General features: G+C 35.5%; 1 protein-coding gene across 1 annotated transcript; it reads right to left on the minus strand.

Moving 5' to 3' along the window:
- Positions 1-6,566: 6,566 nt before the first annotated feature.
- LOC132555581 (proton-coupled amino acid transporter 2-like) lies at positions 6,567-17,764 on the minus strand. Its single transcript, XM_060219926.1, has 8 exons — positions 17,681-17,764; positions 16,766-16,854; positions 15,792-15,884; positions 10,554-10,638; positions 8,247-8,522; positions 7,789-7,967; positions 7,125-7,303; positions 6,567-6,832 (listed from the first exon to the last, which is right to left on the minus strand). Exons 1-8 carry the CDS (start codon positions 17,753-17,755, stop codon positions 6,567-6,569), a joined length of 1,242 nt encoding a protein of 413 aa, XP_060075909.1. The 5' UTR covers positions 17,756-17,764.
- Positions 17,765-22,089: the final 4,325 nt, after the last annotated feature.

Here is a 22,089-nt window from a genome sequence, read left to right on the forward strand (position 1 = left end):
GTAATGAAAACCACTATCATAGCTGGCTCCACGTAAGTCTGCTTTGGTGTGGCAGGAGAGCTCCATCGAATGTGCTACACTATACTTCTCTTTACAAAATGATATATCTGTGAAACATAAAATATCTGCATTCACCAATGTGAATTTTAAATTGATACATGCAACATGTTGATAACTCTGTCGTTATATACTTAAATAACATTTTGCGACACTCAAACTTAAAGCGACTATATCTTGTTTCGATCTACTAACGTTATCTTTCGCTTCTGATCATTGGGCATGACGAAATCCTAAGCAACAACTCGCAGAACGATTGTTATGTGATTCTAATAATCTATAATAGCACCCTTTCATCTTGAGTGTTTATGTATATATAAATACATAAATGAATTATATTGAATTTTTAGGTAGCATGTAACAGCCATCTACTTGTACGGCCATGATAATTTAGCTCAACAAATTGTCATGTTAACACAACTTGTCATGATGATATCGTGCTAAAACGTCTTAATAATTCGACTAATCGTGATAATTATCGCGATGAATTTATCTTTGTGTTGCCTTAAGTATCATTAAATGATTATTTCCGAGCACTACTGAAAATAGTATTGTTATGATACTTATGACGACTTTATCATCAATTCATCGCGATATTACCACGACTAGTCGACTTATAAAGACGTTTTAGCACGATGCTATTATAACAAATGGTGTTAATTATCACGACAACACAAGTAGATGGCAGTTACATGTCACTATATGTACTCTAAAACCCCTGATTTATCAAAATTTAGAATTATATCAACTGCATTTTATGATATACCAATTGTGTAAACTGACATCAATTTTTCGATTTCACATTTTAAAAAATCCAAATTTCTATACGATTTACTTCAGTATTTAGTTATAGTGTACATAATTCAGAGTTTGTATGGGAAAATGTTATTCACATGTGTCTTTTGTGCAACATTGCGTGGTCTTATAAGTGCATGATATTGACAATTTTTTACAGGTTTTACATTTTTTTTATAATGTTTTACTTTAATATATAAAGTTAGAAATTCAAATAAGAAAATATTCGCTGTCATGTAAAGGTCCATGCTAGTAATAAGGCTGCTCATAACTTAAAATGAATTATACTCATTTGATGTTTTACATGTTTTAAATGCATAACAGCATACTTCAAGGTTGCATATATAGGTTTATCCTTTTCTATCGTAGCGATTCCACACGTTAAATATGATTTAGATTTTGAGAATACTCTAGTTTTAATCAGCTCATTGTTGTATTATTGTAAAAGCACAAAGTACTTTATGTTAATCAATATTTGATAGGTATAACTATGGTAAGCATGGCGACCAGTCCTAGAAATCAGTCCTACCAAGCTGTTCATCTGAAAAAATCTTATCTAACAAGTTCAGCAATCATTTCTTGAACAAAATCACGACTATCAGAATGAACATCGGTACTGTGAACAACAGTGATAACCTTGTAATGACAGCTGACACACCATCAGATGGCGAAGCATTGACACAGCTCACACCAACAACTAAGGACGAGGTACGCAAGATTATTACCAACTCGCCATCTAAGTCTTGTGAGCTGAATCCGCTTCCCACAAGTCTACTAAAGCAATGTCTTGAAGCATTGCTTCCTTTGACTACCTCGATCGTGAACAAATCATTGGCCGAGTCAAAGGTACCATTGTGGTTCAAGAAGACTAATGTCAAACAAGGAGGAATAAAAAAACAACCGTCCCGTATCAAGTCTTCTATTCTTATCCAGGATACTAGAGGACATTGTTTTCAAGCGTTTAGAGGTGCATCTGCAGGCAAACAGTCTGCACGACAACCTGCAGTCAGCCTACCGCACAGGACACTCCACTGAAACAGCACTCCTTCGCGTACACAACGATATTATTGCAGCCTTAGACAACAAGTGCAGAGCTGTGCTTGTAATGCTGGACCTATCCGCAGCATTTGACGTCATTGATCATGGCATACCTTTTAAACGTCTGGATTACTCTTATGGAGTCACTGGGGATGCTTTACGCTGGATTCAGTCCTATTTGAGTGACAGACGACAGTGTGTGGCCATAGGATCAGCCACATCCGATGATAAAAGTACTGTCTGTATTCGAAATTGGTGAGATCTGCCGTCGCCATAACCTGCTTTACCATTTGTATTCAGACGACAAACAGATCTATATGGTTATCAGACCCCAACATAACTGGGATATCATCGCGCATAACACGGAGGCCTGCCTGGTAGACATCAGTGCCTGGATGAACGCCAATATGTTTAAGCTTAACCAGGATAAGACGGAGCTCATTGTTTTCGAAGCAAAGCATCAACAGACACACGATATCCAGCTTAAAGTTGGTACAAAAACCATTAAGGCAGCTCCAGTTGTTAAAAACCTGGGCGTACACTTCGACAGTTCAATGACCATGGAAAAGCAGGTGAATGCTATTGCAAAAAGCTGTTCCTACCAACTTCGGAATATTGGACGTATTAGGCAGTTCATCAATACGGATGCATGCAAGATACTTTTATATTCTCTTGTGACTTCTCGCCTTGACTATGGGAACGCCCTTTTATATGGAATCTCTGACTCGGCAGCTAGGCACCTGCAGAAATTCCAGGACACTGCTGCGCGTCTGGTTTCCAGTACTAGAAAACGTGAGCACATTACATCCGTGCTACATTCTTTACATTGGTTACCTGTGCATTAAAGGTCACAGTGCAAGATTCTGATGCACTGCACATCTACAAAGATCTCGATGGAACAGCTCCCTACCAGCCTTCACGTTCATTACGGTCAGAGGCTGAGTCCATGCTATGTGTGCCTAAGTCGCGTACTGTGACTTATGGTGACCGATGTTTTGGTAAGGTTGCCGCCACACTGTGGAATAACCTACCATCACAAACCAGGAAAGCAACAACACTCGCCACTATAAAAAAAGGGTGTTGAGACCCATCTGTTCAGGTGTGCTTTTTCGTAGACTAGTAATTTTTGCTACATGTTCATACATGTGTTTTTTGGTGATCATGCGGACACAATGATCAGCATATCATACATATATGTAGATGTATAATGTATTATTGATACCATGACTGAAATTTTACATGCACTGTAAAGAGCCATAGAGTAATTTGTGAAATTATGTAGGGCGCTATATCAATGTTGTATGTTATTATTATTAGTATCATTATTATTATATTGCTCAGTTTGAGTACACTCTCAAAAAAATAAAGATATTGAGATACTGAAATGATCCATTACGATTGCGTAAACAAAGCATGGCATATAATCGCATGTTATTATATTTGTCTGCAAAATTCTTCTGCTGATAACGATAATCAAGCAAGATATTTCAATACTAGTATTTAAGATTTTTTATGTCATATGTCAATTATCATATAAGCATATGATTACATCGAAAGTAAGCTATTTATGACTGACAAATACATTCAAGGTGATATAAAGGTGAATAATAATTGAAAACATGTTCATTTTTATTTCGTGTGATGTATATACTTTCATCTGTATCTCGGGTGATATGACATCACTTCAGTTAGTTGTCTACTTCAAAATGGATAATAATTGATTTGGCGATCGGTAATTCTGTTGATAAATTAACCTTTTATTTTGTTTCATAAACTCAAAAGCTAATACTTATTTTCACAATCATTTCTTCTAACAATAACAACACTCAAATATAATTCTGGTTAAACGTTCTTTCTTAAATGCCGTTAAAGAACACAAAAAAATCACATTTATGATATTGTCACGATTCATATTTCGTCCGTAAGTATTTAATATGTTTTCCGGATATTTTTTTTGGCCGTATCCAATACCCGGGACGTTAGGCACGCGCAGGTGAGAAATCGGACAGTCACTACGATAAGACGTGTCAATCTTTACTGGCCGAAATCCAGACATTGTTTACGCAGAAACTACCCAAGAAACGGGGTAAGTATTGACTCTTTCTTGAGTTTTCTTATCTTTGAATCTATACCTGTATTTTTCCTTATTTTTCTGGGTTTTAGTATTATTACATCGTATAGAGTGTGCGTGCATTGTTTAGGCAAGTAGGGTACAGATGCGCGCTAATCATGCATGACATGTTTACGTTTTTTATTTCGTAAGAACAATACTATTTCTACCTTCTCATATATGCGATTGCCATAGTTTGTTTGTACTTTTGAATGGTAAATAGCTTTCTCCTAAGTCGATAACAAGGTTAATTTTGCTATCATGTATAAGAAATACTGGTCAGTTTAACTTGTATATGTATAGAATGAAGTTGATCAGTGTTAAGTCATTACAACCAAAGTATTACGTTCTCTTTCATGTAAACTACACTAATTTTCTTTTGGCATACATACTTGACTTTTGTTACGCTTATATAACCATGTTATAATGTCGTATACTTACACATATGCGGTTAATAGTACATGTATTACATACATGTCTGTTATCATAGAGAATGATAGTTGTGTTTGGTGTGTCATTTTGTGATTGTTGTTTGGAAGGTGTTTAAAACATTAGGTATTTCTATGTCTTTATGACATCTGTATTTTACAGATGTCTGGTTTCAACGATGGGCCTTTGACTCGTCCACGAACGGCCATATGATGTGGATAAGACAGTCAGCAGTGGTTTTGTGAGACCATACTGGCTCCACGGTTTTATCTCGCCAGACTTCCTACCCTAAGTGCACGGAAGCAAGTAGGAGTCGGAGACTTAGGGACCCAAGAGCTGCGGCTTCAGTGGTCATCATAACTTGTCATGGAGCAGAACGACTTGTGTTGTCTTTGCCATCGCTGGTAATATGGACCGCGGGTACAACCAGGTTTCCGTGACGTCATTGTGCGGAGATACGTCATAGTGAGGTGCTTTTCATGATACATGTATACTATATGAGCTCAGTAACGGGAAGACATACTCCACGACTAGGAGGACTTAAGGACTTGACCGCACCACATTGATTCTTCGGACGGCCGTGGTTTTCATAGTGACATTGATATTTGCATTGTAAATATTCATCTGTGTGGAAGTCATCATTTAGATGTGTGTGTGTTAGTGGATGTGAAGAATGATACATTATGTATATAAATGTGTAATGTGTAGGTGTAAATAAATTATACATATTGTACGTGATTGTCTCCCTTGTTTGTATAAGTAGCGTCATCGCTCTCCTACACTACAGATATAAACGAATAATTGTCTATAGTTTGTTTCATATTTCTTTTGTATGTAGTGTCTCGTGTCTTTACACAAAGATATTTGGAATGTGTCTATCCTGAATACCCAAACAAAGTGGTAGTGCTAAGGCTATTGTTCTATTCCTTCTGTCAATTTTAAAACGTCACCAAATAACTTGTATTCCATATATTAACTGAATAACAGTATTAAAATCACAATAATTGAGGCATATGAAAGTATCAAACCCGATGGTCAACTTAACGTTTAGTCCTTGCTTCTATGACTGACAACACAAAACTCTTTTTAATGTCATCTTTTATTTTTCAACGGGTGTGAGGCAGAGGATTCTGAACCATGGACACTCCTCTTGATCCGCCACTGTTTCCACTGTGTTAAGCATTATTTATTACCTTCATTCATTACATCACTAAACCAGTTTTGATGATTATCAATTATATAAATGTTCGGTAAATTTGATTTCAGTTACAAATAAACAAACAAAATAAATCCAAAACTAGTTAGTTATGAAATAGAACATTTATTTTAGATATTGGCAAGTTTGTTTGTTAACAATGATATGAAAGTGATATGTAGGCTTTCTGATCATATCATCTATCGTGACCTATATTTCATTTTCGTTACACTTCCCGATCCACACACCTCCCAAACAAATCTGCGTCGTAAGGATATAAATATTGTAAACTCTTTGTTTCTGTAGATGTGTGTCTTGGCTCGGAATAGCATACATTTGGCAGCGTCTATAATCTAGGACAAACAACCTATTATACTTATCATTCCTGTCACATGATATCTTACAAAGGACAAGTCCTTCAATAACCATTTTATTGTCAACGTTCCTGGCTCATATTACCATACCAGACATTTGATTTCATTTCGACTGCATTTGAGACCGATGTTGTAAAGTTTCTGGTTGGACATCAGCTACAACATATTGTGCATGCTTTGTAAGTTCTTCTTTCAACTGCTGTTTTTTCAGTAAATTCTGCGAAAGGTTTCCAAGTGTTGTTAGAACAGTGTCTACATTTTGACACCGATTTCGAGGCTTTATTACCATGAACGAGTCCTAGATGGACATCATAACGGACGTAAGATGCGATATAATAACTATTTTTACTGTTTCAATATGCCCCTCCTTATTCGAAAACTGAGCTGAACGATTCAATTCGTTCGTGAGTCTTCATGTTAAATCCTTTCCTGCGCTGTTCAGTGTATTTCAAATACGGAACATACTAAATATATCATATATACTGATTTCCTTATTTTTTCCCCCTTTTTGGAGGGGGTGGGGGTGTTCTGCAATGCACAGAGGTATATCAATGACCTCACACAGAAATTACAATATAATGTTATTTAGTGCCATATACACAGCAACGCTGGTCCCCGCTATCAAAGAGTATGTCCCAAACACAATCATTACTACACATAATGCGACTGTTAATTTCCTTTTAACTTTATCTATCAGTAATGTTGGTTCTTTCTCTCCATACAGCGTCAACATGGCTATGATATAAGGAATCATAAACGTCGTAGGCAACATTCCAATACATCCCGTCAGTGACATCAGTAGTTCAAACTCTGGCACCAAAATTGTAAATGTACCTTAAAATGCAAGTAATGTAAGATACACATAACCTATAAATAAACATAAGATTTCATAATGATATTTCCCAATAAAAAAGATAGATTGAGCTCTAGATTTAGATTAATAATCCTTTCAGTTATATAATTAGTTACTAAAGTTAAAATATCAAATGTATAACCTATTTAAAATGTCAAGTAACATCGATTATCAAGGCGATATGTTTAGTCACCTGATAAGAAGGTCAAAGTTATTTCAGCAGCCCCTTTTCTACGTAACAAAGGTTCGCTTAGATTTTATTGATCAACTTACAAGAGAAAATCAGCAGAATAACACGACAGATGTATTCACCATAGTTCTCAATGATTTCGTTACGGCTGCTGAATATTTCCTTTAAGGGAGTCCATACTATCTCTACCATCACAAAGACATCCATCCCAGTTGCGCAGTACAAGGTAATGAAAGATAAAACTTTCAAAGACTTGTATATCCTGAAAGATATTTTACATCGTAGCATGGAGTAAGGATTAGAACTTGAAGGGTATTAGGTAATCTATTCATATTTAGATTATGTTCATGTCCATACCAAACACATTGATAACACAGGAGACCAGAGAAGACTCAACTTTACCATATGCGTTGTTCTTTTGGTTCTATTTTGTAAAACTGTGAATATATTTCCATTAACAATGTGAAAACGTAAAATAAAAACTTATCAAGAGATAATCCTTTACAATATATTAATAGTTCAGCAAGATTCGATGGAAAATGTTTGTGAAGCCATAATTCGCGTTACGGGCAAAACTTGTATTATTAACGTGAAGTGTTGAGAGGTTGTGTCGAAATTGATATACTATTTGTAGTAGTAGTGAACCTTTGACTTTTTTGCCTGAACAGCAGGTCCTCGCAAACATTTTCTGCGAAGGATGGAAGACTTAAGAAAGGATACGGTAAACACACAACTTATCATATTTACCATTTATCTCCTGGAAGATTCAGCAAATAGTTTACTTGAGTCATTTCTCCAAATCTCAGGTATCCGTAAAAACCGCAACAAACATGGACACTGGTCACGACAGTTAGAACAAGCCCCAACACACCATTCCAGCCGTCAAAGTTCTTCTTATTCTTCATTCTATTCCGTATTGGTAATACCTATGACGAGACAAGCTATTTTGTTAGCTTTTTCTTTATCGGAAATAATATCTTGTGCAGCATGCATTTGATATGTCCTTTGCTCACTTGTATTCCTCGTGCTTAAGTAATTACTAATGTTGTTTCCATCTGAGAACTAACTTGGCCAGTATTTATATGCCCGAATGCTGTGATGAATAAGAAGACGCTTACACATCCGGGGTACATGGTCTTTTATTTTCTTTTTCATGGCTTTCCGCATAGTTTTGTTTCATTTGTTCGTATTTGGGGGTAACTTACCGTTATAATCCCGCCGTATGAAAAAGTTACATCATTTGTAAACGACGTGACTGTTATATAATCAACAAATTTTGTAGCTGGTCGTGTGCTGGCATTTGGTAGGTCCTGATAAATGTACTCAAACGATATTATGAATATTCCAAGGAGAACAATGTTTGCTGCCGTCGCTAAAAACGAGAGTATCTTCATTCGCCGTGTTAAGTATATAGGCAACAACAGCACCGAAATTACGATGATGGACACGGTGTTACTGACAGTGACATACTGGTGGAAAACCTGCAACGACAAAGATTAGCTTGATATTGACTGGTTTTCTTTAGATACTTTTATCAATCTCTGAGCGAATGCATTTTGTTCAAAAGCCGATTATCTCTAGCCAGTTCATCGAGGATTTGAGCATGTATTTACATAGAGCCATTTTTATGTAATACGGTGTAATTAACATGTTTATTAATGAAATGTAGATATTCTTGTATTCGTCCTTTGAAGTACATTTGCGCTACACACTACAAAAGAGTAATCAGGTGTCCTATCATATTTGTATCCCCTATCATGAAAGTACGTGGATATTCCCCCCACCCCCATCAGAAAAGTATCATTCGCATGATTGTCTTAAAAATAATATCTAGGGGGTCATTTTCTGAAATATTAGGGGGACATAGGATAATGATATACTGTATGTTCTTTTGCTTTAAAATGTTCTTCATTTCTCTTGGAAGTCAAACTTAGTAACATCCATACTTTGTGTCACACATGTACCTCCCTTCCTTTATACTTTATGTAAAAGGCCAGCAATGAAATTTGTCAGGAGCCGTCATCCTAGAAGCAGTCTTATACAGAGTACTTACAGGCAGTATACTGATATCAATTATAAATATCTCAAGATACAAAACAATGAGAAAAGATAATTAAAATATGTTTCCAATCATTCCCTAAGGATGCTTCTGACCAAATTTAATCAAAATCTCCTCAGTTGTTCATGTCCAATAGCGTTTTGTAGAGTTTTATATGTATCCCTCCTCTATATATATCAATTTCCCCCTAAATACTTTTCTTATGCTCATCATATATGTATCCCCAGTAATTCAAAAGGCATATGATGTAGTTTTTACTGTATTTACATGAATCTATTTACTTAGTTGTTATATGGACCCAACATGGACCAATATACATAGAGTAATTTATAACATGAAGGATTACTGTAAGAATATTGTTTGTGATGATATAAGGCAAACGCCACGCATATATATTACATGCCTTTACCAAAATTAGTTTTATAAATTTCATATGCAAATTTAATACACATCCATACATTATAAAATTTTAGATAATGAAGATAATGTAATCACAAAATGAAAAGAAAACAGATCTTTATAAAGAAGTTCATCATTGTCTTTATGTACAGTGTGATAAACTGAAACACAGGTATATTTACACGTACCCAGCAGGTCTCTGTCAGATGTGACCACTGCTCCCCATGTAGTGCTTGGCCGTGGTCAGCTGTCATTAACTAATTACCTTTTTAGCTCAATTCAATTAAATTCAATTCAAGATACAATACACAATATTGAGTAATGATGTTATGATGTACAGGAAAGACTATAGTGTATGTTATCATATCGTCAAAAAAAAAAAAAAAAAAAAACGCAAAAGAAATTGATAATTCTTAAAAGCAAAGCAAAACCTACACAGGTACCTATAACTATTTACCTTGTACAAAGTGAATGAAATAAAATACTGAGGGGGATACAAATGATATATGGGGTACTTTTATGATGGCCAGGAATAGTATCCGGATACTTTTATGATGGGAGTTACAAATACGATATGTGACCATACCATCTTTTTTATATGTCAATACCGCAAATATGTAGCATTTTGCTTATAGCAATAGTAATGCCGTACAAAATGTATATTGAAATGTTTATTTAATATTGTATAACGTAATTATACCCATGAAAATGGACAAAACGGTTGTATCATGGTGTTTAAATCATTCTATGTCATTCTTGTTCACTTTTATCCAGATTGTAACGAGAACTGTTTACAATTCCCTCTTTCTCAGGAGGTTTCAAATATTTATTAATTTTGAATTTACGTATTGATTTTGTGAAAATCTTATTAATTTATTGATATTTGTCGACTGCATAAAATACCGATGATTGGAATTTGTAAAGATGTGCACGTGCGTGTGGTTTTGATAGGTTTGACGTAGAACACACAAATGAATAACAAATTTCATCGCTTATCTTTAAAATGAAGTGTTACACAGTATCTTATATATATATCTTTGTAAATACTACTTACATCTTGTCCAAAAAGGTTCATCAGTGAAATCAAATCTGGCATAGCAAGACCACAAGTCATCACCGTACAGAAATTAATATAAAATCTGAGAGGAATGAAAGCAAAAACAATATAAACACTCCCATTACAAATAACAATGGTATTAGGATTAAAAAAAAATGCCTTAGCTAGTTGTTTAGTGACATATATCACGCTGAAAACCGGGAAAGTATGGATGGTAAAATCCCGCATGGATTGCAAATCTAAAAATGTTATTTATATAATCATTTGTCCAAAATGTGACAGCTTCTAGGTGGGACAGACCGAGAACCTTTGTAAACGGGTAACATTGCACAGGGAACAGATCTCCCATGAACGGTACCAGCATCTCCCCATATTGCAGGATGTAATAACGGATTCTTCAAAATATTCCTGCTATATGCATTTGCCACAGAGGCCAATCGGGTCAAAAGAGCAGCAAAGGAGAACGAAATTATCAAACTGTTAAAGCCGGACTTGAACTGCATTCAATAGGTGTATACAACCTAATTAATAATATCATGCCTCTTTATCATCTATGACGTCACGAGTAAGTGGACAATACACATGATGTCATAGATTACATTGCACTGAGGAGCAGCTAAGCTGTGAAAACGTTATGCAACATGCTAACTTAACTTTTTCTTGTGTTTTTTTTAAACAATTTTCTTTATATTATCACTTGCGTATCGTCATGAACTATATTTTATATATATTTCCCCTCTCTTCACTTGAGACCTTTAAATCGAGTCTTAAATTTCAGCGAGCGTCTTGCTGTCATTGGTAGAAGCAAACAAAATTGGTACGATATATTCATAGTTTTAGTAAAACCTAAGCTTAGATATCTCTGCGGGTCGCAGTTTTACATCCCCGTAATTTGGAATCAACTGTCTACTTATTTTTTTCAAACATTTTTATATCTTTGAATTTGAAAAATGAAGACATGAATATGTAATGCTTCATATATAAAGCAAAAAGATGAAAACATAAAATTGAAGGAAAGCAGAACTAAATATTGAAAGGGCCAGTTTCCAAAACGGCCCCTTCTCTGATTCAAATTTCCTGTTGGTGGTGCATTGCCCATGCCATTGTGGTCACAAATCTATAAAGTATAAAGATTTAGGTCACTTGCTTTGTTTTTTATGGCTCCTCAAAGTTGTACCTTTCAGAAGCTGTCTAAGTGTTGATAAAATGTGCATATTATGTAAAATATTAATGAAAATCTAATCAAATGATAGTTACCGTAAAGAATACATTCATGACATGATTGTGACATAAATCATGTTTCCACCGCGCCAATCGGCTGTTTTATGGAAGAAACAACCTCAAAAATGCCATTTTCGATGATAACATTTTAGACACAAAAACTGTGTTTTTTAGAGAATACACCCTTTTATGGGCGTTGGATGAAAACCACTTTTTATCCTATTAAGTAGTACGTAATATGCTATTGATGAGAGGAAAAATCATCAAAATGTAAGTGGTGGAACATTTTCAAATGTTGGGTTGAATTAGCCTATGGTTGAATTGCCGATTTTCGACTTTCTTTAGATAATTAACAAAAAAACGAGAGTATTTGCTCGGTATGTTGAGAATATGTACACAGATATGAAAAAAGTGAGAGAAACACTTTTTCATAAAAAAAATCCAAGATGGCTACTTCACAAGTCCCCGTGGTTGAAGACATTGGCTGACAAATAGACAGAACAACAAACAAAACGTGTTCCTTATGATTTTGGTTGGTTTTCGCATTTACGGGAGTGTTCATAGCTACGGGCGATTGTGTAATACCTATATGTAATACCAAATATACTTTCGACATATGCACTCCGTTGCCGCATGAAAAACTATTTCAAGTTTTATCGGAATTTCTTTACCTGTGGTTGTAATGGTCGAGGGTTTTCCAGCGTCCTGTAATACCCAAGGTAGTACAAGATACTGGAGATGTGCGCACACATTCCCATCGTTCTCTCTCCAACTGGGCACTGGCATTAGTAGTCCTTTATTGGGATGGGGAAACAGTACGGAAGATGCATCCATCTTGACAAACTCGGACCTTGCCCGTCTAGATAGATCCGGATCTATCTTGACTCTCTGAGCTAAACCATTTGGTGTTGTCAAACGGTCCTTCATACGTTCAGCCATTAGCCTATCTTTGGCATCTCTCTCTGGAGATCTCTGGTAGATCGGTCCTCTAATACCATTCAGACAGGCTGTGACGGTTCGAAGCAAAGCCTCAATGACATTGATAAAGCTGTTAGACACCAATTGCGTTCGGAAGAACGTCCAGTGTTTCAGACGACCATGATAGGATTCTACAATCCACCTCGATTTGGTGATAGTTCTGTCAAGATTTGCTTGGACGTCAGAATGTTGACTTTGACCGGGTTTCAGGTATGACGGCATGCTAGCATTGAGGCCAGAGGCTTCGAGAACTGGTAGGACATCTCTAAAACCTCGGTCAACGACAACGTTGTCGTCTGGTTGTAGCCAAGTAACTAGCTTGTCCATGACTTTTTTTGTAATTGTAGCATCATTTTCGCTGCCAGTGAATGGTCCTACGGTGTCCAGAATGTAGCCATCTGGTAAGGCGATGCTCATGAATTTGACATAGTTTCTCTTCTTCTGGCCACAGTAGGACATTCTCTGGAGCTTGTGGTCGGAGCTTTTCTAGATATAAATACAGGTGCCATCTAATATGGCAGTGGCTTTATCTCCAAAAAATGCTTCTGAAAAGACAGTATTGTTCCCGAGCAATTGTTCTCTTGTCAAGTGATCCGGACCTAGAAATTGTGGGACTATCGATGTGTCTAATGCCTGTACTATGGAGTGGAAAGTTTTGGACACACTTGACTTGGAAATTCCAAAAAGAGAAGAACACTGACTCCAGGAAATGTCGGTTTTCAGTTTTACCCAGAAAAGTAATAGAACATCGTGTGTAGTCTTGGTATATATACCAGATGAAAGATATGGGGAACAGTGCGAGTGGATTTCGAGGAACTGATCTTTGGACCAACCTGTCCAGGCCATGCATGCCGAGTCATCAAGAGAAGAAAAGCTTATTGTAAACGCAGACTGGTTCTGTGAAAGGACGTGCGACACCTCTAGGAGGTCATTAATGATTTCGGACGATTTTGATGGTAACTGAGATTCCAAGGAACCTCTACCATCAAGGACAACCTCTGTAGACGGATCTAAGTCGTTACCAATAAGGTGAATGGAGCAGACGCGGGATGAGGTGGGACACCACAGTTTGTGTGAATAGATCAGGTGATGTCTTGCACGTTTTGGTAAGACTGATGATTTTGTTCCATTTTTTGGAAGGTAACAAGACAGAGACAGCATTTTTTGTGTGAAGATGATCCATTCAAAAGATCATGAAGGGTCAGCAACGGCAGGATATGGGACGGGGAGTCGTCTTCTTCCTCTATTTCCTGGTTCTGCTCGGGTTCAGGTTCAGGCTGATTTTTGTTCCGAAGATACTTCATGTAGCACTTCTGACAAATAAATGCTTGTTCCTTTGTTGACATCAATCCTTGTTGCACCAGCGTATCTAGGAGCCATTTATATTGTGGACTATTTACATTGCGTGCACTTCTGTTCTTATTGCCACTACGTTTCTTGATGTATACTTGACACTCTTCTCCAACACATTTACCCTCCATCTTGAAACAATAAAGATTGGTTTATGAAGCGTCGATAAAGTAACAAAATAGCAAGCCACCGATGATTGCTGTAAACAGCTAATACTTAGTAGTTTGGTACAATTATGCGAAAATGTGTGATAAATAACGAACAACGTATTACACAAAATAACAAGACAATATAATAAATCACATTCCAAGAAGCGCAGAATTGATTGATTACAAAATAAAGTATTTCATATGGATAATCTATCTATTCGATGTGGCGTGGTCGGCAGGCACAAAGAAAGTGAGACAAGTCAGGGTCCCAACCCTGATAGAGCCACAACGCTTTGGAGATGGGACAATAAAACAAGGAAATTGAGACAAGAATAGCTAGCGTCGAGTGAATGATTTCGTAAACGTATAGACAAAGACAAGAAGATACGGATAAATGTACAAGGCCACACGATCAGAAAATTCAGAAGAGGACAGCTTGAGATAGAACAGTATTCATGTATCAGAGTGTCCTCAGTGTAAATCTTTATATCGATACTATTTATTTAGTCGTTACACATCATAAAAATGTCATGAAAATATCCGCTCTGATATTCAATATAAAAGTTTGTATATAATAGGGTTTCAGACAAGGTTGTTACTCATTTCCCCTTTTCTTTCAATTTATAACCACATTCAGGCGGTAATATGAGAACGTTCCACCACATGGAATTAGCTGATTTTTGGTACACATGTGAAACAAGTAAAGCTCTATCCGATTTTCTTATGGAAATTTGCATTCAAAACTATATAACGGGAGAAAATTGCAAATTTATGGCATTTTTCTTCATAATTGTGTCTCCGCAAGTGCATTTTCATACGAGAATATTTTTTTTTATGTTTTATGAATAAACACGATGTTTTGGAAATATTTATCAAAAGAAATTTATACAATTACAATTTCGAGATAACCTTCTTTTATTTACGAACTTATGTCTTTGATGCTGAAATTGACAACTTTATAAAAATACATTTTCACCGAAATCATGAAATCTGGGTGTCGGAAAGGTGTAAAATTATTTTTCGGAAAAGAAAAAAACAGTAGTTGAGCTAGATAAGAAATTATACGGGGGCAGGCTCCTATGGAGAATTAACATTACTGGAAACAGGCCCTGTTGTTTTCCCCTGTTTTCTATTCACAGATTCTATGCTTTTACGTCGTCGCCTCACAGATCAACTTTCCATATTCTCACTCTTTCCGTATGATATTCTCACTAGGTCTGTGGTAGTTGTACCTGAAATCGTGGCCTGGTTTCCATAGATCAATTTTAATCACTTATTTTGTTCTGTATTTACACGAAGTTTCCAATTAAAAAAAAACAAATTTAAGCTTTGTATAATTCTTGGTTAAAATAGAAAAATGCTGACTTTGAAAAGGGAAATTTAAGCTATCTTATTTCAAATTGGAGTTTCGTTGTATTTGTGCTTGTTTTTCCAATCTGCGTACTCAAAGGCCTCTGTTTACTTCCTTCCTTAAAATTAGCTTGTAGCTGACTTAACAATGGCGGTGAAGTGAAATAGATCAAGTTTATATTCTTACCTCAATTTCCTTGCGTGAGGTTGCAACCACGGAGACCCCACCTTCATACTCATTTCCGCAACTTTCCCCATGTCTCCAAAGGTATCACCAGTTCTTTTATAAATTTGATTTTCAAAAAATAAATATGGTTTAGTTGAGCAGATAATTAAACGATTATGGACCAACAATACAGAAGAATACATTGAGGTAAATTACATTTTACCTACTTTGATGTCTATAGAACAATTAAAGATTTAATTATCTCGTTATTCCAATTTCAATCCATAAATTGACTTAAATAAACAAACACAGCAGGTGAAGGAGTTATGTACAATTGATATGTTTATTGAAATAACGCTCTGTTTAATTAGTTTTTGGAGAAGATTTCATAACGACGGACAGTGAGTACTAATGAACGCTTTTCATATTAAGATATTAAGATAATATCATGATATTGGCATGCCGAACATCCCTCTGATCCTTTTCAACTTGTATTTCTCAAATTCAGTGCTGAATGCATTTCCATCGAACATCAACATTCATGGCAATACAACAGAAGTCCTGATATTCCGGCAAGCTTTATGATATCTAATTGATTGTTACATGCTGACATTTTGAGCTCGTGGAAAATGGATCTTGAATAAGAGATTGTACAAAAGACACGCAAGTGAGCAGCATCTTTCAATACAAATATAGAATTAGATATAATAGGGTCATATAACATACAACTGTGTCGTCTCTTTACGGCTCGTCAGTAGTGGGTCTCAATTTGGAAACCTAGGAGGCGAGTGAGGGAAACAAAAATTGACAGAAATAAATGTCAAGGTGCACCAGCCCCATAAGTAGTTCTGATACGTAAGATACGACTAGAAGAACGTTAAGTGCACGTGTATGTTCTGAACTGCGCCATTTATCATAATAACAGTGTATATCTTTTCGTGTGCCACTACATTACATAGAACAAAGTGTTAGTTATTACAAAAAATAAATACTACCTTTCTGTTAGACGCTGTGCACTTTGTGCTAAAACCAAAGTTCCCAATTCGTTCAAAAATCCATAAAAGAGCAGACCGCAACTCCCACTCTGAATGATGAAATGTTGTCGTCTAATGAAGGGCAATGCATGTAACTCAAAATATCAACGATTGGTTTTATACAAATGTCAATCGTATATACGTTTGTTTGTCGTCAGCGAAATGTAATTCTTAAAAGTTGTGCACATCCATTTATATATAAATTTAACTTGGTACCGACTAAAAATCATATCAAAACTAAAGAATAAAAATGTTTGTCTTTTAATGATGCATAATAAGGATAACGTTACAGGCCAATATATTAAACAACAAAAGACATGAACTTTTTAAATTTAACATTTGTGCTTTGTAACATTAAAATAAATGCCTTGTTTTATAAAGAGGAGAAATCGTTTTGATACTGTATCATGATTCGTATATTGTTCAATGGTGATACACAGTACTTTTTACATTAAGTGGTTGGTTTTATGTTTGTTTTAATGACAGACCATCCTCATACATTATTTATCTGCATTTTGAATTCACCGCAAGGATACATATTTCATACTTTATAAAGACATGCAACCTATGACGTCAACATATATATATATATCAAAGTCAAGCGATATCTGTGTTATTGACACAGATATGTAATTATGCATCAATATTTGATACGCGAATAAAGTCTTTTTAACCAAGCCATCTGTTTCTTCATTTACAGTGGTAGAAGGATTTTTATCCAGTTAATTGATTCATATGATATCAATACAGAGCAAAACGGTAACATAAAACTTATTTCTATTACATGAAATAGACATCGATATTTTTCATCAACCCTATTATATCAATAATAATTCAATATATTTCTAAAAACATCCTATACAAGCATTCACTTACCCAAAGTCCCAAAAGTTTTACGATATAAGGAAGTTCAAGGAAGCCCACACCAATATACGATGGTAAGAGGAGCATGAATCCCTGGAAATCCCTATTTATCAAAAGATACCATTATACTGACATAATCCTGGATATAGATAGTCCATATTACAATGTATAACCAATGTTACATTTCATAGAACGACATCTATCCACCTTTAAGAGATTAATGTATTCATGTCTTTTGATCATTGTCAATGTTATATCAAAATGACTTTATATGCAAGAGGTTGCTTACGTTTCTCGCAATAATTGAGAACATCATTACATTGAAAAAAATCAACACATAGAAAATAAGATTTAGAGATGAAATTGTACTACTTTCTGAAAATGCATATATTTTGAATCCTCTTTGCTTAAAACAGAAAAAGTTAACTGGCGAAATTTCGTCTAGCAATAACATTTTTCTTTAGTCTGTTTTCTTTTAAACTCAAAACTAAAGTTGGATTACAAGATAGAGCCCGTATTCATAAACCATCCCCACATGGGATAAGGTGATAATTCATTATCTAGGACATCAATTGTAATATGTAACCTAATTTTTAAACTTTCCTGCCTTGCCTATCACGTAAAGGCATCCACTCTCTCAATCAAACATATCTATATAATAGTAAAATGGGTTTTCGTCACACTGCCGTAGACAACAAATGCGTATGGACAAAGGGGATTTTCTCGCAGTACCGTGGGCATCTAATACTAACGGTAAAATGGGCTTTGTCACACTGCCGTAAGCAGTAAATATTAATGATAAAATTGACCTTGTCACACTGTCGTAAGCAGTATATATTAATGATAAAATTGACCTTGTCACACTGTCGTAAGAAGCAAATATTAATGATAAAATGGGCTTTGTCCCACTGTCGTAAGCAGTAAATATTAATGATAAAATTGACCTTGTCACACTGTCGTAAGCAGTAAATATTAATGATGAAATTGACCTTGTCACACTGTCGTAAGAAGTAAATATTAATGATAAAATGAACTTTGTCACACTGCCGTAAGCAGTAAATACTAATGGTTATATGGGACTTTGTCACACTGCCAAAGTCGACTAATACTGATGGTTAAATAGGTCGTTGTCACATTGCCGTAAGTAATAAATACTTGTACTAAAATGGAACGTCACACAACCATATGCAACACATACTAATTGCTAAATTTGCTAAATTGATATTTTGTCACACTGCCATAGGCAACTAATACTGATGGTATTCATAATCTTGTTACAATTGAATATACATTTAATTATCCCCATCCTGAGGCGGTCTGATTAAACGTTCACTTACGTTAAAGTATCATTTTCCGTTGTTTGAATTTTCTTGTTGATACATTTCTCGTCTTGTTTGATGCTTTCGTCTACTGATGAGTAATCGAAACTCTTCTGACAGATTTCTTGTAAATCTGCTTTGTTGAGAGATGAAAGCTCCATCGAATGGCTGCTACTTCTCACTAAAAAGTAATTTCTATTTAAATACGTTATCTGTATTCTTCGATTTAAATGTTAAAACCATACACATGTTGTATACTGATACATGTCGTAATGCATGTGTGTCTTTGATGAACTTGCGATAAAACAGCTGGCGCATAAAATGTTGTCCTTGACCGTCAGTCCGCCATAAGGTCATATAATAACAAAATATCTCTTTTACGGATAGATATATTACTATTTTCGAAGTGCAGAGTTATCTGATTTTGTGAGCCAGTATATATTGTTACGTCTTTTTTTTGTGAGAGTTATTTTCTCACGCAAAATAATGACGTGTCTTTCAATAGCTGAACAGATACATTACGAAAATTGGAATTGATACGTAAATTAGTACGTAGTTAGTGTAATGATAAGATGTATGTCAAGATCTTGGTTACGTTCTACTTACTATTACCAATGGAATGACCATTTACCATTGAGAAGTAGTAGTGTTATGAATTTTTACAATATTGAAAACAAATAGACTCGTACCTGTAACTAACACCATTACAAAGGCCTACTCCATCATCTAATATACAACGCCATCTTCTATCTTCTTACTATTATTGTTAATGTCAAATTCCCCTAGCCCTTTTGTGCAGAATTTTGGAAACTAACTTTTGCAGAAACTGGTATGACCAAAAACGCAGAATTTACAGTGGGAATTTGAAGAATCAATGTGATCATACGTGCACAACCTAGTCACTTTACAGAAAAATCATTCATTTATTTCGTGTTCATATCAAAGATTCTGCAGACAAAACTCATTCATTTCCGAATTCTACCACCACCACGAAGGAGTGCTTTTCACTGCATATGCTGCATTCTGGTCATAAAATGTACTCGTATCATATTCATAGTTTTTAGTTACCTGACCCTTTGGGAATCAGGAACACCGCTAAATGATAATCAAAATATCATTTTTGTTAAAGATGAAAGCAACTTGCTTGTGTCTGCTTAAATTAATAGAATTTACGCCCTCTAGTAACATTGCAATGTCATCTGCTTGCTGTCATGGCAACGGCCCTTCGACGTCAAGAAACTCTCGGTTGAATCTGTTATTTTTGGACATCGATCTTTGCCAGCAATCTTTCTTTCAAGCGAATCATTGTTTTAATTTTGCAGTGCTGTGATGCGTAATCTGTGACGCTTATCTTATAATCTATGTTTGAAAACATATGGTGTGTATATTCAAAAGGTGACGTAAAGTAAAACGACAACTAACATGACTTGTGATGCATAAAACGAATCCGTATTTGGATTGACAACGTATATCACAGTATATCACGCACTTTACTCAAAAAACCTCCGAATTTACAATACGATGAAGATTTAGGGTCACATGTCCTAGGGTCTTGAATATAGATGAAGTGAATTTCAAAATAAATTACATGGGATGTATTGGATTAAAACGCTACTTTAACAAGTTCTGTAAACCATATGACGGTGCTTTCCTACTATATTATGTATTATTCTTTCTGCTTCTGTATCGAGGGTTGATCTTACTTTCTACCTTGAATCATTTTGATGTGAATTGTTTGAAGTTTATGGAATACACATCAAACATATCAGTGTATCACAATCACAGTAAATGACAATGCGATAACCAGGGTATTGCGCACATACCTTAGGCACGGAAATGGATCGGACAGCCTCACATGTACAACATCAACATATTCACTTTTTTCTGGAATAGACGGTATCTTGATATTCTTTATCATTGTTTGGATTTCGAATACTCTGCTTCAAGTAGTGAGTAGACATGCAGAATATATTTTGTCACTAAAAAACCTACGGTGTAAATATACACAGAGAAGTACTTGTACTCCAGCCCCGAAATTATGATAAATGTTATTCAGTGTCATGTAAACAGAGACGCCAAATCCCGCAATTACTGAGTATGCCTTGAATACTACACATAATGCGAGTGTTAATTTCCTTTTGATTTTATCTACCAGTAATGTTGGTTCTTTCTCTCCATACAGCGTCAACATTGATACGATATAAGGAACAATAAACGTTGTAGACAATATTCCAATACATCCCGTCAGTGACATCAGTAATTCAAACTCTGGCACCAAAATTGTAAATGTCTAGAAGAATATAATTGATTAAACACAGGACAATAGTAGACTGGGGTTTCATTGTTCACACTACATTATTGCTTCAAATGTATATATTTTGGATATGTTGTATCTTTTCAGGAAAATCTGAAACATGAATTAGTTGTAAATGAATTGATTATACCTAAAAATATGCAATCAACAATTTGTTATACAGTTTATTCTGAAACTGACTCTATTGTATCCAATTCTTGATTATAATGCAATGTGCTATTCACGTTGGTGTAATCTGTACAACTATGAACATGCCTGTAATGTGCATCTAAGACAGACAATCCTTGTAATTTCAATGTGAAGTGTGTTCTTATTCCTCTTAAGAGCAATGGTTTGATAGACTTCAGAGAAAATATAAAGTACACATGGCTACGTTCGCTATTTGTGAATTTCTTGTTAATTACTGTACATATGTATATACGTACCTTAACGTAGCTTATGCCCTTTGGTTTATCGTTGTAATGCATTTATAAAACTTCACATGGATTTCTGGATGGAAATATTAAGGTTAGCTTCAAAACGCAATCTTTGATTTATATCTCCGTCATACAAAAATATATTTTCGTAAATCCTAAGCCGGCGTATGGACTCATCAGTTGGCTGGGACGCCAGCATTGGTTGGTTTCCCACAGACACCACAACGTCGAACATGTCGTAGGCGATGGTGACAGCACATTAATCCAGACGTTTCCCTAGGAAACTTTGGAGGTCAGTGCTCTTCACGGATGAATATTATTCGCGTTATTTCAATCAGATGGCCGTCAACGTGTGTATCGGCGTCGAAGAGA

This window comes from Ylistrum balloti, unplaced genomic scaffold (genome assembly GCF_031769215.1).
Source record: "Ylistrum balloti isolate Yb309-2 unplaced genomic scaffold, AGI_CSIRO_Ybal_v1 Utg370508, whole genome shotgun sequence".
Classification (NCBI taxonomy): Eukaryota; Metazoa; Mollusca; class Bivalvia; order Pectinida; family Pectinidae; genus Ylistrum; species Ylistrum balloti.